Here is a 21,685-nt window from a genome sequence, read left to right on the forward strand (position 1 = left end):
TCAATTTTTCCACGTTTATAGGCATTTTGTTATTTTATGGTACACGTTTCATGAATACTTACACATTTATTGAGCATTTTACATAACATTTAACACAATTTTGATTGTACATAATTTCTGATAAAACTAAATGAAGGAAATGGTTCAAGTTATATTGGTTTAAGGTATATGAATGGTTCAAGTATGTACTCTTGGTGAATACGATCGGCAAATGGCAAATCCCCGACTGAGTGACTGTGTGTTCAAATGATAGCTGTCGTTTTGCGGGTCGCCTTCCTTTTGCACATTTATGTGTATCGCTACTGATGTGCTTTAACAAAGTGTCACATCTTTCAAATTCAAATGTTTTATCGCAAACTTTGCACAGTAATACTTTGTCTGCTGAATTCACTTGCCCTGATATGAGCAGCACATCACAGCACATCACTAGCTTTTGGCATTGTAAAATTCCTTTCCTTCGTTCGATATTTAAAGCTGGAACCACGATATAAAAAAGCAGTCCAACTGCCAAACTCAACCACTCACGATGGTGTTTTCAAACTGAGTGCTGGGTAGCTACGGTATAACCATAGTACTGTATACCTTACAAATTGGCCGAAATGTTTCATGTCGTGGGTTCCCTTTTGATACCCCTCACCCAGGTGTTGAGGGAAGGTATGACAGCTGTTAGATACAACAAAATCGCTTAGTTTCGATTACAGCTGTTGCCAATCGGTTGGGAAAGGCAGTGAAAGAAGCACACATAACTAAAAATAATCAGATTCAAAGAAACTTGAAAAATTATTTCCCATTTATCAATCCTGAAACATCTAGAATGATACACTTTCTCACCTGAAGAATCAGATATTAGATTTGGCCAATGGCGAAATGATTGTTTTTGCATTGAAGCTCAGTGGAGAGCCGAATATTCGACAATCCATCCGCTAATAAGGAGAACCCCTTATCCTTTCTATTTCTTCCTTCCCTTCCCCCAAATTCTAGCGTTTTGTGCTTTCAAATAACCATATGTGTCTATGGATGTCTTTAAACTAATCGAATCGCTCAGTTGACGGCACAAAAGTTGACGGCTGCCATGTTCACCACGGCGCCCATTTCAATCCTGCCCGGCAGTGTGCCGTCTACGGCGTGAAATACAGGCAGTGCTACATGGAGGCCGCTTTCTGATGAAACAACTTTTCGCCAGCTGCCGTTCACGTCACAATGTCGTGAAATTCAGGCCGCTTTCAGACGTGACGACACTCTGCCACGCTGTGGGCTGTGCCGTGAATGGCGGCCCGTTCCCAGCCAGTGGCCATGTTTACGTCAATAGAATTGTAACATTAGACCCACACTCAAGGTTTTCCTCCAACAAGTTATCCAATAACGCAGTCTTATGCGTCGCGGTGAGTCACTAGAATTACTGCTCGTCATTGACGCGTGCTGGGTGGGTAAGCTTGTATTTACGCTTCTGCGTGAAATTTCTTTCAGCACTTTTTAACTCATAATATTTAATTCTTCAGGTGAGAAAACGCCTCATTCTATATTTCAGGATTGATACATGGGAATCAAAGAGAGAGGTTGTGATAAATTTAATGGCAAATTCTGGAGGAGAAATCACTACGGTGCACGGTATTATGCGCGAGACTATACAAGCCAATTGACCTTGGAATCGTAATTAGATAGAGCAAATGAATGTCGGCAGCGTTAAACAGTGAAGGCTTAGGCTTTAATAGATTGTGACTCATGAGATGTGATTTTTTCGCCAATTCACCTGAATCGCAAAATGCAAAATTTTATTTTTATTTACTGATTTCATGTTATTTTGCGTTATTTCATGTTACTTCGCTATATCGCATCTCGCGAATTTCACAGAACTCTAAGTATTGGTCTGCACGAGGTTCATCAAAGGCATAGTGTTAACAGTATTGAAAACTAACATTTACAGCATTGATAGTTAATCATTGAAGCTGTATGTCATATTGCTGTGGTCTGAAACAGTTATCACATCCACACACTTGTAATGTAAGCCTAGAGTATGTATTTTCAATGAAGGAGCTGGAATCCTGTGTGAGAGAAAAATGTTTAAGTATTTTATAAAAATCTATTAATGAGTTGCCAGTAAATAATGTTTAGGAATATTGTGGTACATCTGTCTAGATTTTAAAATAAAAGTTGAAGCTAATTCTGAAATGAATTATTTAACGAAGTTAATTTACAATTATTTCAACATGTAAATATAACAATAACAGGAAATAATATTGAATGATTTTTCAATGCAAAAAGTGTCTTACACAAAGCTTTAGCTTTAAAATAAGCCAAAATTCATAGCTCTACCACAATTTGGTTGTGAAAAAGAAGGAATTATATGATTCAAGGCACATTTTTGGGAAAAATGCAAATGTGCAGAAGACGTGCAAAATATTTTTTACAAAATGATGTAGGGGTATTTAGTTTGAGGTGAATACAGATCCAATAAGTAATTTTTATCAAAATCTGAGACCCTAAGGGACAGGCGTTTGTTGAATTCAGGTGGAATGACCCATGTAATTTTGGACTACCAATTTCATTTGGGTGTGACATCATCCGGTCCAGATGATGATGTACAGTGAAAGGAAGCCTCCCAGAGAAAGGAAGCCCAACACAATACAGTGGAACTTCGATTTATTGTTTTTCAGGGGGATTGTCTTTGTTGATCGGGTTCGATCATGAGCAATTAAAAGAATGCAATTATCCATAGATGTTTATTCGGCGAGCTCATACAGTAGACTGCACAGAATAAGTGTGTGTGGCCGACCCACAGGTGAATAGTGAGGTGGCGCTGATGCCATCTCACGGCCACTTTTGCAACTACATCAACATCTCCCCTTTTTTAAGAATTGAATTAATTAATTCACTTATGTTTGCTGAATCTGAACGAAATAAATACCCATCTCGAAACAATGTAATAACAAATAATATGAATTAACAATATGTTCAACAAACTGCCGTGAAAATAGCATTTGTGCAGGGGAAGGCAGGTATGGCTTCGGGGTGTTCCTGTACTCCAGCAAACCCAAATAAATATCACCACCTGATTCGGCAGATTTTTAAAAAATATGTTTAACAATCTTCACTCCACTTTCCGCCTGACCATTCGATTGAGACCATTTGGTGCTAACTATTACATGTTCAAATTCATACTGTGACGCAAATCTCTTAAAATCTTTAGAAGAAAATTGAGAACCATTGTCAGTTACCAAAATGGCAGGTATTCCAAATCTTGAAAAAATGCATTGACAAATTTGATTATAGACTGACTTGTCACATTACTAAGTTTAGCAACTTCAATATATTTTGAGTAGTAATCCATTACCACCAAATACATTTTACCATTCCATTGAAATAAATCAGCACCTAGTTTATACCAAGGAATACCAGGGACTTTATGCCATAACAATGGTTCTTTCGGATTAGCAGGTTTAAACTGTAAACAAGTTGTACATTTACTAATTACATTACACAAATCATTATTAATCCCCGGCCAAAACAATGCACTTCTTGCTCTAATTTTTGCTGTTACAAGTCCTACATGGCCTTCATGAAGCCTTTCAATCATATCCCTTTGCAGGGCTTTAGGAACAACAATACTATTATTTTTTTAAATTACATCATTAATCACAGTCAATTCATCCCAGAAATTCCAAAATGGCCTTACTACAAGACTAACTTCATTTTTACTTCTCGGCCACCCATTAATGATGTACCTTTTCACCTCAGATAAGCATTTATCCTGCTCAGTTTCCAATTTAAATTTTTCCCACAAGGGTTTTGACATAGGTAGGTTTTCAGTTACCAGTTTGGCTTGACATATTACTTCCTCATTGAGACTTTGTGAATTTGCATCCACGCCATCGGAAATATAAGCTCTAGAAAGTGTATCTGCAATGTACAGTTCTTTCCCAGGCTTATACATAACTTGTAAATTATCAGCTTGAATTGCTAACATCATACGTTGCAAGCATGCAGGGACTTTATTTAATGGCTTTTTAAATAGCGTCTCCAAAGGACGATGATCAATTTCCACAAGAACTTGCCTACCATACACATACTGTCTAAAATGAAGGCACCCAAACACAATACCTAACATTTCCTTTTCAAGTTGACAATAACGAACTTCTGTGGAAGTAAGTGCTCTTGATGCAAATGCTACTGGTTTTCCTTCCTGTAAAACCACTGCACCAAGGCCTGTGGAAGAACTATCCACTGAGAGAATAACATCCTTATTTGCATCAAAGTACTGTAATACAGGGGCAGTGATTAGCTTTTGCTTAAGTTTTTGAAAAGCCTGCTCTTGACGATCTGTCCACAAAAACATAACATTCTTTTTCAGCAACTCTCTTAATGGTTCTGTTAGGGTGGAATAGTTATTTATATGCCTTGAAACATAGCTAGTCGTACCCAGAAATCTTTCAATTCCTTTCTTATCAGTGGGAGGATTCATTTCAGTGATGGATCTCACACGCAAGGGATCTAGACTTACACCCTTTTCGGAAAAAATATGGCCTAAAAAGGAAGCTTCATTTGTGAAAAACTGGCATTTATCTAAATTAAATTTTATTCCATTTTTCTGGGCAACTTGAAGAACTTTTATCACTCTTAGGTAAAGTTCGTCTACACTAGAACCCCAAATACAAATTTCATCTAAATAAGTACAAGTACCTTCCATATTTTCAAATATTTGTGCCATTAATCAATGAAACAATTCAGGGGCACTGGAAACACCAAATGGCATTCTGCGAAAGACAAAACGCCCAAATGGGGTAATAATGGTGCACAACTCACTACTTCTTTCATCCAGCTTCATCATCCAAACCCCACTTGAAGCATCAAGAATAGTGAAAACCTTAGCACCACACATTCTATATTTTATTTCATCAAATGTTGGCAATTGAAATTTAGGAACAATTATACATTTATTTAATTCACGAGGGTCAATGCAAATTCTAATTTTATTACTCCTCTTCCTCACAATGACAATATTGTTGACCCATTTAGTCGGCTTGGTAATTGGTTCAATCACTCCTGCCGCTACCATGCGCTGGAGTTCATTTTTTAATTCTGAGTGGAGACTTAAAGGAATCCTACGGGCTGCTTGAACAACAGGTCTACTATTTTCCTTAACTTCAATCGACACGACACCAGGCAGAGTGCCTACACTACCATCAAACAATTCTGAAAACTGGGAATTGATTTTAGAGATGAGTGTCTGTCGAACATCTTCACTTACAACAGTACATACCACACTCGAGTCACCTTCAATTGACGAATTATTTACTTGAATTAGATTTAATTTTATGCTGGATTTCAGACCAATTATTGGAGCACAATCAATACCAAGAATTACAAACTGTAATGTATTTATAACACCAGTCCTATCCCTTAAATTTATAGGACAACAACCAACAACTGGTACACTTGAGTGATCTAATTGTAATATCTTTTTAGTACAAGGTTTAATTATTTTCTCATTCAACCCAACTCTTCTAAAATCTTTTATACTCAAAATGTTACATTGAGCTCCAGAATCAATTTTAAACTTAACCTCTTCTTGATGTACAATGTAACTTTTCAAAAGTTCATTTTTGAATGGACAATTACTTCCATCCTCAGCCACAAGAGCAATTCCCAAGAAAAACTCATCACTTTCTTGAGCTTCATGAACTCTACTCACACAATTATTAGACGTATTACAAGTTTTCATTTTAAAATTTAAGTTATCATTCTTCCTTGATCTGTTCTTTAAACACTTATTGGCAAAATGATTCAACTTTGAACACAACCGACACCGTTTTCCATATGCCGGACATTTATTTATTCCGTGCGAAACCGCCACAGTACTTACAGTTCACTATCCTTTTAGCACCAGGATTACCGTCAATTAGCATTCTGCGATTCCTCACAGCCAACAAGACTTCTTCCCCTTTGTCCACTTGACCCATGGTCACCACGTCCAGTCTGGAGGCCTCGACGTTCTTGAGGAACTTCATCACGTAATCTAGAGTAAGACGCTTGTCGTCCTCTGAAATTAATCTGGTCTTCAGGTCGGAATATTTGGAATCCAACCCAGAAATTATCTTACTCTTAGTCAGCTGCTCACGTAGCGATCCTAATTCGCATTGCAGACTAATGTTAATTACTGCCGTGAAATAGTCCTCGAACCTCTCATCTGGCATCTGTTTTCGGCAGAAGAAATTGTGCCGCAGCACCGTCAGGCTCTTTTTTGGAGAGAAGTACTCTTCAAAGCGACTTATGACTACGTCCACTTTCGTACTCTCGCTGGCAGTCAAATTGAACGAGTTGAAAACCGAGATGCACTTTTCACCGATGTAGTTCAACAAAATGTTTACTTGACGTTCTTCACTTTCTTTGTCAAGTGCATGCGCTTTTAAATAGATTTTAAATCTTTGTATCCAGAGTTGGAAATTATTTCTCACGTTCCCTTCTAAATTCAAAGGTTTTAACTCGGACATTTTTGCGTCCATTTTACGGTGACGTTCCACGAATTATGCACACGCGAAGAAATTAATTATGCATGAACTCGCACTAACACTTCTGACACCATGTCGTTGTTGATCGGGTTCGATCATGAGCAATTAAAAGAATGCAATTATCCATAGATGTTTATTCGGCGAGCTCATACAGTAGACTGCACAGAATAAGTGTGTATGGCCGACCCACAGGTGAATAGTGAGGTGGCGCTGATGCCATTTCATGGCCACTTTTGCAACTACATCAACAGGGGTGCATGAGAAAAACGATGAATGCGGGAAAACGATCAATGTGGGAATGTTTGTCCGGGTTGCCTATGTCCCAGGAAACGCTGGATTGTTGCGAATTGTGACATTCATAAATGGATTCAAAAAAGATTTTAGTTGATTACAGGAATATTATTCCTTTATCGAAACACTTAGGTCATATTGTTGATTCGGATTATGTCTCTTTCAAATATCCTGAAGGAACACGCCGCCTTGCTATAAAAATGTTTCACTCCACTCGGAATTTCCACTGCTATTATGCATTTCTGTCCGATGTAAAAATTCTTATCTATCAAATGTCATTTCAAGTACACGTATTTACGAGAGAAATGTGCGTGTTATGCCTCAAACAACTGATTTCGCCGTCGCAGTGATTGGTTATAGGATGGATCAAGAAGGTCAAAAATAGTTTATTATTTGAAATGTTCCTTTCTTGCAATTAAATTTTTTATGTGATTGAGGCAATGTGGCATTTATCGTCAGCGGCACGCCCACCTGATCCTTGGCTTCATCCAACTTCTTGTTTTCATCAGGGATCTCGCTCTACCCCCACCCCTACCGTCATTTACTACGCATTTCTATCCCGGATTCTTTTCTTCGTCTTCAATTATTTTCAGTCCATCTTTTAAAGTTCTCACTCGTGTCTTCGGAAGGGCCATGGTCTGAAGACGAATAAGAACAAAACTAATGAAAACGAAACTGGACTCTATTGAACCCACACGGAAAACACTCGCTGGTTTTAAGTCAACCCACCCTGGAAAGTACGGAACCACTCGTACGAGGTGAAGTTCGGCACTAATGCTATCGCGTACGGCGTAAGCAGAGCTTACTGCAGAGGGTGAAGCATGACCATAAGACTGCACAAATTTTTTATCCTATAGAGAGGGCAACTTACCCTCTCATTTCTAACAATAAGTAGCGTAGCTCTAGATGAGCAGATGAATTCAGATTGCTAGTAGGGAGAAACAAAATATCATGAGAAAACATCGCTTCGTTAGCACCTCAGACAAGTGAGACTTGTGGCATAACTCGTAAATTGTAATCAGACGCCCTTTCGAAAAAAATCGCATCAACTGGCGTGAAGCTCACTATCAGCTGCGAGGATATTGATATTCGCCAGAAATCACCATCTTATTATTCCAACTATTTCCTTGCTTAAAATGGTTAAATAACGTTAGAAATACGTCGTGTTTGGTATCATTCTTTTTTGAATTACGTGCACATCACTAATATCTCAATCTAATAAAAGTATAATACCAATTGCCGAAATTCATTTTTACACATCTTTTGGGGTAATCGGTGATTCATGCAGCAGTTGACCTCCAGAGGTGGGGATCTTTGAAGGGAGTCTGCTAAAAAAAAGTCAGCGGTCGAGAAAAGGGGAAGCGTAAAAAAGGTTTCTTTTGTTCTCGAGTAACTTGATATTTTCTTTCGAAGCTTAAGTCTTCGTAATACGATCCCTGCTCGAGCTGGGACTTTTTTTTATTTCGGAGAAGAGGAAAGCTTCAGTCAGGGAGAGGCGAGTGCTGAATGGAGGGGGATACCGGATCTTGGGAAATGCGATAATGTAACTATCCCACGGCACTCAGCTTCTCCCTATCGTATTTCAATCTCCTGGGGAAGATTCAAACTTTGTGTCTGTCATTATTAGCCATAAACAACAAGTTGTAAACACTTGGTCTTATTTTTGTCAAACGATGGATGCGGGAAAATTATACGACGGGACAGCAATCTTCAAACGATCAATGTGGGAAAACGATACTTCGGGGAACGATAGATGCGGGAAAAAATTACAATGTCTTTATGGACCTTAATTTGGGACCAGGAGCGGCGAACGATGAGTGCAGGAAAACGATCTATGCTGGAACAATAAATCGGGGTTCCACTGTAGTGTGAATTTCACGCTCATCTGCTTTGCATTGAGTCAGTACTACCTTCACATATTGGTCCAATCTTGCATGAATATATGGCATGTTGAGATTTTTTTATTTTCTGTGCTATCATTTGTTGATCAGGTGGAGCGTGAACGCGCAGCTGATGCCAAACTTGGAGTGCCTGTGGCTAAGATTCTGGATGGATTTGTGCGTCGCAAGGTGATAAAGCAGACAGTGATGACTACTGTGTATGGAGTGACACGTTTTGGAGCAAGACTTCAAATAGCTCGGCAGTTGAGAGGTCAGTCGTTGGCTGTAGAAATGTTTTTCTTGTCCCTTTACTGGTGGGGGCGGAGGATTTGACTGAAGCTAATTTATTGTGTGTCAATGGGAAGACCTAGGGTCCCTAACTAGGGTGAGATATTTGCATGTGCTTAATTTTCCTGCCCCTTGATATGGGTTCTGAGGCAAAATATATTGTGTGTGACTTAGAATCAAATCCAGATTATGGGTGCTAATGGATGCAAGGGGAGGACAAAGTTACCAAAATATGCAGATAATTGAGAATATAGGAAACATGGTTTTGATACTGGTATTTTTCTCTGCAGTGTGAACAATATTTTTCTCTGCAGTGTGAACAATATTTTTCATAAATGCAGAAAAGAGCATTTTTAAAAGAGGAATAATTGAGAAATTTTTAAATATTTTCTTTAATTTTTTTATATACAGTGGAACTTGGTTAGTACGTTTCTGAAGGGACCACGAAAAATGAACGTACTAACCAGGTAAACGTACTAACGAGGAAAGTAAATAATAGCAGTCGGGGTTATTGCAATCAGTGAAAAAGTCGTCATAATTACAATTACTATCGGTAGTTCTCATAGGATCGCCTTCCTGAACTCTTTTCACATTTAAAATCGAGAAAATGAGCGCTACCATGAAAAACAATACCATGTGAATAAAAATCGCAATTTTTCATGGACATCCCGGAGACGATTTCATGATTATGGCGTCCCGTGATCTCCTGTGATTTATCCTATATATATTTACAGAACGAGGACGAGTGAAGCTCAGACAAGTCATTTTTATTTCACACAGCGTACTCGGAGAATATAACAACAACCCGGAGTGAGTCAACTGGTTTTTTAAACATCATAAAAATTGGGCAAAATTATATTGACTTTCAAATTACGGCAACAGCCGTAGACATTCGCTTCTGGAATGATACCATTTCGATTGTAAAATCGATCGATATATCGACTGATGACACGCAAGATTATTAGATTACAACGTAATTACAAGAAAATTTTATATTAAACAGTTGAAATTTACTTTCAAAATTTGTCTAATGTCGTCTGCTTTCGTTCCGAGATCAATTATTTTTAAGCTAAGCTTCGCGTGGAGATCCTGAGGATCGTCTGCTCCCGCAACAGTAGTCAAGTAAATACGCACGACGTCGAGTTTATGGAACAGTACTGCTTTAGATAATGTGGAAATTGTCTGACTCATTTCTTCATCATGATAACTCGTGCAATAGCAACAATTGCCCACTCACGAACTTTGTGCGCAGCAGTGGGCACTCCCAAGCGCTCCAAAGGCAACAGAAGGTGAGGAGCTCGGGGTGGGGAAAATTGGGGCTTCTTATTGGTTGTAGTTTTTCATAGTCAGACATTCCCGAAAAATGGCCGCATTTTATTTTTCATCACGTCACAAGAATTCAGAAATGCATTTGGATAAATTACGGTAGAAGAAAGAGATGTGGAATGAATGGAAGAATGTTAATGACTAATGATAATAAATTAAATCATGAATTCAGACGTATTCGACCCTTAAGAAGACACTAGAGAACGAATTGCGGGTTGCGTCACGGCAAGCAATTGAGCGTACTAACCAGGAAAGCGCAATTTTTTCAAACGTACTAACCAAATTCTTTTACCTGTATTTTGTTCGGATGGTACCGGGACCGAGGGAAATCGCCGTACTAAGGAGGAAAACGTACTAAGGAGGAACGTACTAACCAAGTTCCACTGTACATACTGTGTTTGGTGGCATATTGGACACACCGGCGTATAAAAGGCACCCTCATATTAGTGTGGGATGCCCAAAAAAAAAGTCTTCAGTTCCACAACAGCTTAAGTTAGTTCTTTTATGAAAGTTAGTTCTCAGAAAGCCAAAGAGGTGCAATTGCCAAAAAATATTACCATATAAACGTGTGTAAGAGACGCACCCAGAAATTGTTGTTGAAATTGGGGGTGTGTCCGTTACATGAATTTCTTATCTTTTCCCTCCCCTCTCCTAGTTGCAACTCCAAGGGGGACTTAGTGGCCTTGGTTTTCAGCGTGAGTCAGTCATCTAAACATCAAGGTCAAAAACAAGTGGGAGGCATGGGAGTTTCTCCTTTAGTGACACATTTTTACATTGCTCCTGTTTGGGTTTCTTGCTCATAAGCATCGCGTTGCATAGGTACCTCAGAGGTAAACATGGAAAGCATCGCGCAGGTTTTTTTTGCTCTGGAGGGCGTGCTAAATTTACTGCTATGAGTGGGCATCCTGCAGCGTTTATACTGCAAATAGTAATCGCATATCAAACTTATATAAACGCATGGTTTTGAAGGACAATACCTAATTAATAGTCAACATCTGCTTGCCAAGTAATTTCCACTACGCTGAGGGCCTGATTTTTCAAAAATCATCTTCAGATGTTATTATTAGGATTATTTGAATTGAAAATTATGTTGGTGTTAAAACCTGTGGTTTAAAAAATCCAAATGAATGTGTACATTGTTGGACTAAATATCGGGTAGAAGAAATCGGAAGTGCTTGTAAGTGAAGAGCACTGAAGGAGAGGTAGAGGGGAAAGAGTTTGCTCCCACAGTCTTTCAAACAATGATGCTACGAGGGAAGGTGCCCAGGACGAACACGTCTGATCTTTCATGTGACGGTCGATTGTAGCGGGCCTAGGGCTGATTATAGCGGACCTAGGGCTGATTGTAGCCGGCCTTGGGCTGACTGTAGCCAGCCTTGGGCTGACTGTAGTGGGCCTTTGCCTGATTTCCGAAAGCCTCCTCCCAACAAATTTTAATGGCGTCTGGTTCCACTGTCTTTTAAATTTGTCAACTCACCCATTGGATGCCGTGAAGCTATCCATTCCCGACTTCAGGGCCTGCATTCTACCTTGGGATGCAGTGTTAGAAATTTCCGAGTGTTAGGCAAGAATTTTGTACAGAATTGATCTTTGAATGCCATACTTACAATTACCGCATTTCTCCGAGTATAGTCCTTCTCTGAATATAGTCCCCCCCTTAATTTTAAGGCTTCAGTTCTGGGAAAAATACAAAAAAATGCATTTGAATTTGGTCCCCCCTTTACTTTTACCATGGGCATTTTTGGAAAAAAGTGGGGACTATATTCAGATAAATATGGTAGTTGTTACAGTAAACTCTTGATTTTACGAAGTCAGTGGGACCGGGAAATTGGCACTTCGTAAAATTGAGTTTCGTAATTTCAAACCTTTTTCATAAGTCACGAATAAATGTTCACTTTTGTTTCTTCCGCCCTTTTTTGTCTTTAGTGGCCTTATTTAATGTTTTCGGTGGTTATTCACGGAAGAATTCTTAGAAAAGGCTTTTTTGTTATCGATTTATGCTGTGAAAGATCGTTAAATAATTATACCACCATAAAATTCCCATTTCTTGTACATACTTCAATATCAACGATCGCTTAAGAAATTCCCGACCAGTTTAGAAAACTTAATCAAATAATGAATTGCAAAGTTTATTATAAGAATTTAATGTTATAAATTTGTGGTTAGGAGCGAATAGAAACTATTAAGTACGCGTAAGATAGATATTTGTTTCCAGCACCCACGGAAATATTAGCAGCAGCCGGCCTAACCATACTCTAAGGGCCTAACCGCCATTTATGTCGCCCTCTATCGCTCAGTGACAAGAAAAAAAAGATAAACGAGGGCCTATACCCGTTTCCAAAATAACCTTCGTAAGTTAATATTTCGAGTTACTCCGTATTTTCAGCTGAAAGTGCTATCTTTTCAATTAGTTATTTTCATTGAGATTCAGTTACAATCATAAAATACGTAGGATATGATTATCTTCAGGCGAATATTTGAAGTAAATTCTGTTTGAGTTCTCCGTCCGGCTACTGTGCTCCATCATCTTTGCATACATTGCTATGAAGGACTTTATTCTACATCAGGACCATATCCCAGTGAGAAATGGGTGGTGGAACCCACGTGGAGAATTAACGTGGATACCACGTGTTTTTGGTCGTGGAATCAACGTGGAACCCACGTGGAAATTTGGTGGAAAAATTAAAACAGCAGTTTGCGCTGTCCTAAAACCATTAAAACCTCAACCACTCTATATCTAAACCTTCTATATATGTGTCTACGATTTTTCATGTGCTCTCATGGCTGCCTTTCCACGAATTATATAAAAATAGAATGTGCGATACATTTTCACATAACTAGCGTGGTTTCAGGATGATAAATGACGCAATGTCACCAGAGAGTTAAGTTCCACAAATTAGAAATTCTGTTTAACATTTTATGATAATCACCACAAATCCACTTGAAATCAACGTGGATTCCACGTGGGTCCAACCACTCAATATCCACCACCACCATATATCCACCACTCAACGTGGATTCCACGTGGGTTCCACGTGGATTCCACCACCCATTTCTCACTGGGATTCTTCATACCGGGTGTGAAGTGCTATGTTCATATAGTATACCTCTCTTCTTTTATGCCGACAGGAGCAAGGTTCCAACCGGAAAACGACTGGAGAAACATCTTCCATTATCGGAGAAATAAAGAGAGAAACGCTATTATCCGCATTGATTGTTTTCCTACAAGAGATGTTTCATCATTTCTCAACGTGTGTGAAGTATTGGTTCACTTGCGTGAATTCCAAAAAATGACACGCAAAAACCTGTACATTCCCCTCATTTAGTTTTCGTGTTTCTTTCTCCGCCGTATTGAAAGTTATGCAAAGAATCATTGATATAGAGAAAAGATTTTCTTAGTTTTAGCACTAAAAAATAGTCGCGCCATAATTGTAAATAAATATAGTGTGGAAAGAGCAAAGAAAATAATTTCAATTGAAAAGTCATCAGAGAAGAAGAGAGACAATTATAGTAGTCCAGAAAATGAAGCTCATAAAAGTGCAAAACCTTGCAATTTGTTCAAACCGAATCGATTTGCGGAAAAATTTGGAATTAGACTTATTATACCCCCTATTTAAAAATCTATACTATGCCGAAGGGCGTTTTTTATTTTTTAGGGGTGAAAACTATCCCTAAAAGCTAACACTTATAAAATTTTATTTTAAAGCTAAATACGGATAAAATTTAGTTTAAATCATTTGTATTATTATTTTTTTATGTTTTGAAAATAATTTTAGAATATTTCAGCTCTTATTGGGGTTTAATGTAAAAAAAATATTTACCCTAAAAATATAAATTATTTATCACATTGTATCTTCTCATTCACTTTCTTACTCCTTTTATTATGTATTCACTTTTTTCTCTTATGATTTTAATCACAGCACCGAAAAGATATAACAATAGAACAGAACAAACTTCGTTATGGTAACATAAACAAATAAATGTACATTTATGTAGACATTACATGAAACACTATCACACGGAGACTGTATGGCTTCCAGTCTTCCCACCACATGCATGCACACAGGTCAATGTGAGCGAGAGCACACATACTCACATATGTGTATGTACAGTAAACTCTCGATTATACAAAGCAGGATTTTACGAAGTTTTCGATTATACGAAGTGATAGTGCGGTCCCGGCGAAAAGCCTATGGTAAATACATGGTGCTATTCGATTATACGAAGTTTCGATTTTACGAAAAGTTTTGAATTTACGAACCCCGGATCGGTCCCCAGGAGCGAAAGGCATTTGTTTATACGAACTATGGCGAAATATTTGTCAACAAAACTAGTTACGCCGGCGTATGTAGCTAAAAAAATCAGCGCTTCCAACTGTGGTTCATCAAAAGTGTGAAATCGTAAATGATAGTGCAACTTTGGAGAGAAAGTGTTCGCCTAAAACCTCACGGTGGGAAATTAGGGGAAGTAGGAGTTAAGTAAAATATCGCGACTGACATAATGCCTCTATTTACGTGCCTATTCGTAAACATCGCATCGACAATACTTCGTAGTTTAACATGTCAAGAAGGTCGCGCGGGGTATTTCGTACACTTCTAATTAACCCTTTGCACTGCTGTGAACGTACCTTGTACGTTCGCAAGGCAGGCTGCTGTGAACGTACTTCGAAGACTATTTGACTACTTTTCGCCGAAGCACTTCGAAGGGTCCCTAATCCGGGACCCTTTCCTCGACGAGCTCATCCTCACTGGCCCCTCTCTTCGACCCTCCGAGCCTTTCTCCCCAAAAGTGACCGCTCTGTCTGCATTTTGAAAATCTATCAATCAATGCCATCATCAAAAATAATTGTTTGCATCGCACTCCTGCCAATCAGGCTTTCAAGTACCTCTCTGAACCGTGTTTCTGCGATGAGAAATAACGATTTCGTTAACTTTGCTAAAATGGCAAAGTTAATACAATTGATGCAAACAATTATTTTTTGATGATGGCATTGATTGATAGATTTTCAAGATGCAGTCAGAGCGGTCACTTTTGGGGAGAGAGGCCTCCGCTCGGAGGGTCGAGGAGAGGGGCCAGCGAGGGTGAGCTCGTCGAGGAAAGGGTCCCGGATTAGGGACCCTTCGAAGTGCTTCGGCGAAAAGTAGTCAAGTAGTCTTCGAAGTATGTTCACAGCAGCCTGCTTTGCGAACGTACCAGGTACGTTCACAGCAGTGCAAAGGGTTAAGTAGGAGAGTAGGAAATACCCCGCACGACCTTCCTGACATGTTAAACTACGAAGTATTGTCGATGCAATGTTTACAAATAGGCATGTAAATAGGGGCATTATGTCAGTCGCGATATTTTTACTGAACTCCTACTTCCCTTAAATTCCCTCCGTGAAGTTTTAGGCAAACCCTTTCTGTCCAAAGTTGAACTATCATTTACGATTTCACACTTTTGATGGACCACAGTCGGAAGCGCTGATTTTTTTAGCTAACTACGCCGGCATAACTAGTTTTGTTGACAAATATTTCGCCGTAGTTTGTATAAACGAATGCCATTTGCTCCTGGGGACCGAGACGAGGTTTGTAATTTCGAAACTTCGTATAATCGAATAGCGCCATGTACTTAGCATAGGCTTTTCACCGGGACAACTAGAGACCAATCATGCAGCCGCGATTGGGTACATGGAATCACATTTTCAGCAATAAAAGTTTCACCCTAATTTTTTTCTTATACACCTTTAATATGCTGTGATTTTCACGTTAATCATTAGTCATGGCCATTTTGTTCCACATGAGAGCATACCTAACAGTAAATAAGGAAAAAGGTATCCAACTATCCTAATCATTTTAACACTTTGAACGCGGCGGTAATTTTTTAAAGTTTTGCCGGTGACTGAATTTTAATTCTTTGGTTTTAGATGGTTTTGGTCTCATTTTGAATAGATTGTTCTTTGGAAGTTACGAAAAAAAATTTTTTAATGAAAAATTGCAATTTCAAATTTGACGACGATCGTCGTCCGACGTCACCGGATAGCATTGCCGTTATGTAATGCGTAGTTGCATAATCGAGACAATTTTTTCGATGACATTTTCTTTCTACCGTATGCCATGTTCTGTCTGTAATCTGACACGTCAATTGAACATAAATTGATCTGTGCCGTAAATATTAATTAGCAAGAACGTTGATGGCTGTGTAAAATACGAATTTCTTAGTCGTTGATAGAGAATTATGTTGCATAACCTTTTCTATTACATCTTTTTGAATTTCTATTTGAAGGATCCGAAGAGGAATATATCTTTCAATTCATAGCATGCATAATTTTTCAGACATTTTTATTTTTTTGGTGCACTTTCCGTGAAATATATATTTTTTTATTGAAACATACAAATGAGGACTAATACAGTGAGTCATCGTTCTACGTCACCCCGTTTAACGTCATTTCACGATAACGTCACAAAAATTTTGAGACCGTCATTCGTTTATCGCACCTACGCTTCGCAATAACGTCACATCTTTTAAATTTCGCGCGAAAAAAAGGCGAAGCGGCGGGCGTTGCAGGTTGTTCGTTTTGTGGGCGGTAATACAGTCTGTCTAAGCAAAGTGTAAAACGGTGTGTTTATTCTTAATTGCGATAATGGTTTTAGCAAAAATTTATGCAAAATTTCTTGCGTAGGTGTGCAAGGTTTTACTTGACATAATGGTTTTCAGGAACCTAAATAGTGATTTCAAGGCATTTTTCCGTGTAGAACTCGGAGAGTTTGTCGTCACTTTTTTTGCCGAGTTCACAATAATTTTGGTTCCTGTAACTACAACGATGCTTCAGCGATGATGATGATGCCGAGGCGATGCTCGCCCGGGCGACCACCATAGCGAAGCCGAAAAGCAAATGCTGGAAGATACAAAAATGGAGAAAGATTTACGTCACTGCTGCTATTGTCGTTGATGAAGACAGGAACTCGTATTTATGCGATAGTTTGGCATTCCCACCATAAAAAATGCCCCAGATATGATACGCTAACATTTTTTTCGCGCAGGAATTGTGAGGTCTAGGAGCCGATATTCACTTTTTACATTGATTCTTATGGGATATTATGCTTCGATTAACGTCATTTCGTTTATCGTCACATTTTTCAGGAACGGTAAGTGACGTTAAACGAGGACTCGCTGACAGAGAAGGAGACGGCATTCCAAGTGCATTTAAAAATTGGGTTTTGACGACTACTTCCGAATTGCTAATCACCCTAACCCCACCCGAGTGCTGATCCCTATCTTCTAGGAACTTGCGCTAATGCTTCTCACCCGTTCCAGGAGGGAAATCCATGGTTAGGAAACAATAGAATTTTACATCTTTCACTCTTCATCCGCCCTCCCTAAAAGAGACAACGGTTTTCACGAGGCACATGGCGGGGGGACAGGACACCAGGCAAAAGAAAAAAAAGAAAAAATATTTTTAAATTATTAACATTTAATACTTTTAATTAATAACATTTAATACATTAACCATTGAAAATCATCATACTATACATTAAATCATCATATAAACTAACATAAAACGTTTTTATGGAAATCCTCAAAACATGGCTTCAAGCACAGGGGTGGGAATCCCTCACAGGCGGGACAAAAATATGCCGTATCCTTCCTGAACCCTCTAGACTTGCAGAACGTGCAGCGTCGTCGAGGGACACGTTTTCGTTTTTGGTCGATGTCATATGTCACCGGAAAGTGCTTAGACAATCCAAGGACCCTGGAGGTTAGGCTGGGAGAGGAACGAGTAATAGGTTCGGAATATGACGGACTGAGAAGTGTTCTAATGACAGATAGGCGGAAATCATGGAGAGGAAATTTAGGGTGGGTTTTACGGAATAGGAAAAAGCTGTTCACTAAAACGAGGTGAAGTATGTGGATGCCCAGTTTTTTATACCACTTCAGTGTATTGCGCTCAATGGGATAATATGACATCATTTGATCATGGAGATCGATGCCACTCATTGACTCGTTGTACCGAGCAATGGCCTCTGGTTTGGAAGTGACGCCACCTCCTCGCCGGCAACGGACATATATCAGCTCACTCCCAAATTCAGAGCTGATCATCAGTACATCCCGCTTATCCTTCCACTTCATCACGCAGACACCTTCGGAACTGAATGCATCCACTTCTTCACCGCGTTTTAGTTTTTTAGAAAGGACGTGAGGTGGATTCCCCTTCCGATTAGATCTAAGAGTTCCCGTACAATAGGTACTCCGCTCAAGCAAGCGGTGGGTCAAGTCAACACTGTTGTAATAGTTATCTATGAAGAGGGATCGCCCAGAATCTAATCTGCCCTCCATCAATTTCCATACAACATTGTCAACATGACCCGGCCCGCCCACATCAGAATCGGAGGACCCAGTGTAAACGAGAAATCTTATAACTAATCCAAAAGGTTCAGTGAGCATGTAAAGTTTAATCCCATACCTATGTCGCTTACCCTTCATATAAATACGAAAGATAAGACGACCTCTCCAGAGAACCATGGATTCATCTATGCACAGTCTTTGAGTCGGGGTCACAATATCGTCCATTGTTCTATGGAAAATGTCAATAAGGGGCCTTATTTTGTAGAGTCGATCAGACGGTTGCGGCTCATCACGACCAGGATTACTCGCAAAATGTAGAGCTTGCATGATCGTGGCAAACCTGTCCCTGCTAATGCATTTCCTAAAGCTAGGATAATTGAAAAGGGGGTCTACACACCAATAGTCTGATATTCTACTCAATGGGCATGTGCCCATGTGGTAGAGAACCCCCAAAAACGTTAAAAATTCCACCGATGTGAGCGGCTTCCACTTCGTTATTCTTGCTCTGGGAAATACATTAGCAGAAATTAAAACGTCTGCTTGTCTATTTGTCTCCGTCACTATTAAGTCCACCGTGTCATTTGTCATGAGGAGGTCAAAATACTTACGGGGATCGTCTCCTGAGTCTTGCGTCTTGAGGCCAGGGGTGTCAGTGAAGGGGAATTGTGGGTGGGTTGGTCTTTTTCCGTCCGAGTGTACGTCCTTGTCGCAGTTCTCGTCGTAAGGGGAGGGGACTGAGAGCCTAGAGGGCCAGGAGGGGAAGGAGAAGCATATCTTGAGGGATCAGCCACCCTGCCTTCTTCTTCATCCTCCGAAGATCCCCACTCCGTTTCCCCGAAGGAGGAATCTTCGCTTTCTTCGTCCATAGAAAGGAGTTCCGCCATCTCCTGTGCAGAAAGCACCCTCCCGAATATCTTCTTTCTTCCTCCCTTCTCTTCCTTTTTGGGGGTGGAAATGACCGCGAGGCCGATGGCTGCGGACTTGGGGGATGAGAAGGGGTGTCAGGGAGCTGGCGGCTTTCACCAGAACTCGAAGGGCTGGGGTTACTGCTGGAGGTTGGAAGGGGAGGTTTTGAGGGGAGTTGGGTGGTTTTCTCAATAGACTGGCTTTTGACACCCCGCTTCCCTTTCCTCGGGACCCCTTTACCCGGTAATCCCTTCCCTTTGCGGTCCATTCCTCCGTGTTACCTCCGCATTTTCTTTCTGAAAACAAGAATGTTTACAAGTACATGTTTATATGAATGTATAACAAGAAAAAACATCGCATAGCAATAAAATAATTGAGTAATGTTTATGAAATCACGTACATTACTGCCAAAGCACTTGGATCTGAAGTTAGCAGGAAATTTTTGTAAAATTTTGCTTCCACTTGCTTGCTATATACAGGAGAAAAAGAAACAATATCAGCAGAAAAAATTGATGCAAATCAATAATACTTTTATTAAAATTACAATAACAGCAAGTGCAAAGGATGATATATATTTATCGAATGTCATAAAGGAAATATTCAAGTTACAAGTGACTGGAGTAAAATACTGCAAATTATCACCTATAGAAGACAAACTAGTAAAAAAACGTAAAATATTTGCTAATAGCATATTCCTGGTAAAATTAAATGCAGCAATGTAATTACATGGTCCGGAATGAATTGTAACGCTTAGCCTCAATCCAAACTAGAATAATGAGAATCTGTCCAAAGCGGAAACTATTTTCACATAATGTAATAATTTTACTTAACAACGACTTTACTTCTCTGCTTTAAAATACAATTAAAGAATACAACTTTACATTCACGAAGTTATTTTGTAAACGCAATTTCAAAATTTTATCACAAGCGATATATCTACATAAAAACATTATAGGAAAAAAAAAAACACCGATGAAATCGTAATATGGGTACGAGGAGAATGCGGGGGTTGAAAGGGGGGGGGGGGAGGAAATTGCAAATAAAAAAATGCAAAACTTTCAACTAATGATTTCTACCACGTACGAAAGTTGTTTTACGTTAAAAAGGGGTCGGTACACATTAAAAGCACAAAAGGAGAGTGATAATTAACAAAAAAAAAGTGTAACTTACCACCGAAAAGAAACAGCAGTAGGAACCTTCCTGGGGATGAATCGCTCCGGCTACTGGCGATGCACTCGCTCTGAGGGCTAATGAACGACTGACAAGCGAAACGGAAGCGCTATGGGTCGGCGTCTCTCGTATATGGCCTTGGAAAGGAAGAGCAGACTTGGATGACGATCGTCGTGCGGCGTCACTAGATAGCACCCGGTGGACGACAATCGTCGTCAGTCAGCGTTGAACGTGTTAAGTGACTGTTGAATTAAGAGAGATCACATCGTTTTCTCTTGAATCATGGTAAAAAATCATGTGATAGCACTCGCTTTCTGTAATTATTAAATAATAAATATATGTTCACTAATGCATACATATTTGTTTAAACACATAAATATAATGATTTTAAAGACAGTAGTGCCTTTCATTTCCGAAGGATATGAAAATATGGTGCCCATCACTGAAACCTCTCTATAGTGAACCTCCATACATCAAATTGCCTAAATTTTGGTCCCCTCCATTACGATTTAATGAGGTTTTACTGCACTTTGAAACATTCATTGAAAATGGAGTCGTGAGACAAAGAATGGGTGGGTACTTGGAGAGATGGGTGGAGGGGCTGACGGACAGCAGGAGGCACGGTGATTAATTATTCAGAGGTTAAGGGGGGTGGTGCATTGGCCTACAAAGAAAGTGGGGCAGAAGGAGATTGCGATGAAGGAGGCAAATAATGTTGGTGGTCGTACAGGTGGTGCAGGGAAATATTGGGAGGCATCTAAGTTTGGGGAGGAAAGAGGCTGGGGATCAGAGCTGGATAATGGGGAGTTGAATTTATATTATGAAATCTTAATCAAATGAATCATTTCGTTCCAGACATAGATGAATTTCCGAAGGAGTATGTGTGGCGTGCATCACAGTACCTTGTTGGCAAAACATTTGGTTGTCTGCGGGAGATGTTCACCTCAACAAAGGAAATTCAGGTATGGAATCCTTCCAAATATTGCTATCATGCCA

The 21,685-nt window shown here is 39.5% G+C and overlaps 1 protein-coding gene across 4 annotated transcripts in view; it reads left to right on the top strand.

The window, feature by feature from the left end:
- Positions 1-21,685, top strand: part of LOC124171687 (DNA-directed RNA polymerase, mitochondrial-like) — a 343,150-nt gene that overhangs the window by 240,329 nt on the left and 81,136 nt on the right. For all 4 annotated transcript variants that reach the window (XM_046550928.1, XM_046550930.1, XM_046550929.1 and 1 more), the window contains 2 exons: positions 8,789-8,948; positions 21,545-21,651. In XM_046550928.1, the coding sequence (XP_046406884.1) occupies positions 8,789-8,948; positions 21,545-21,651 (267 nt within the window). The remainder of the gene's footprint in view (positions 1-8,788; positions 8,949-21,544; positions 21,652-21,685) is intronic.

Source organism: Ischnura elegans, chromosome X (genome assembly GCF_921293095.1).
Source record: "Ischnura elegans chromosome X, ioIscEleg1.1, whole genome shotgun sequence".
Lineage (NCBI taxonomy): Eukaryota > Metazoa > Arthropoda > Insecta > Odonata > Coenagrionidae > Ischnura > Ischnura elegans.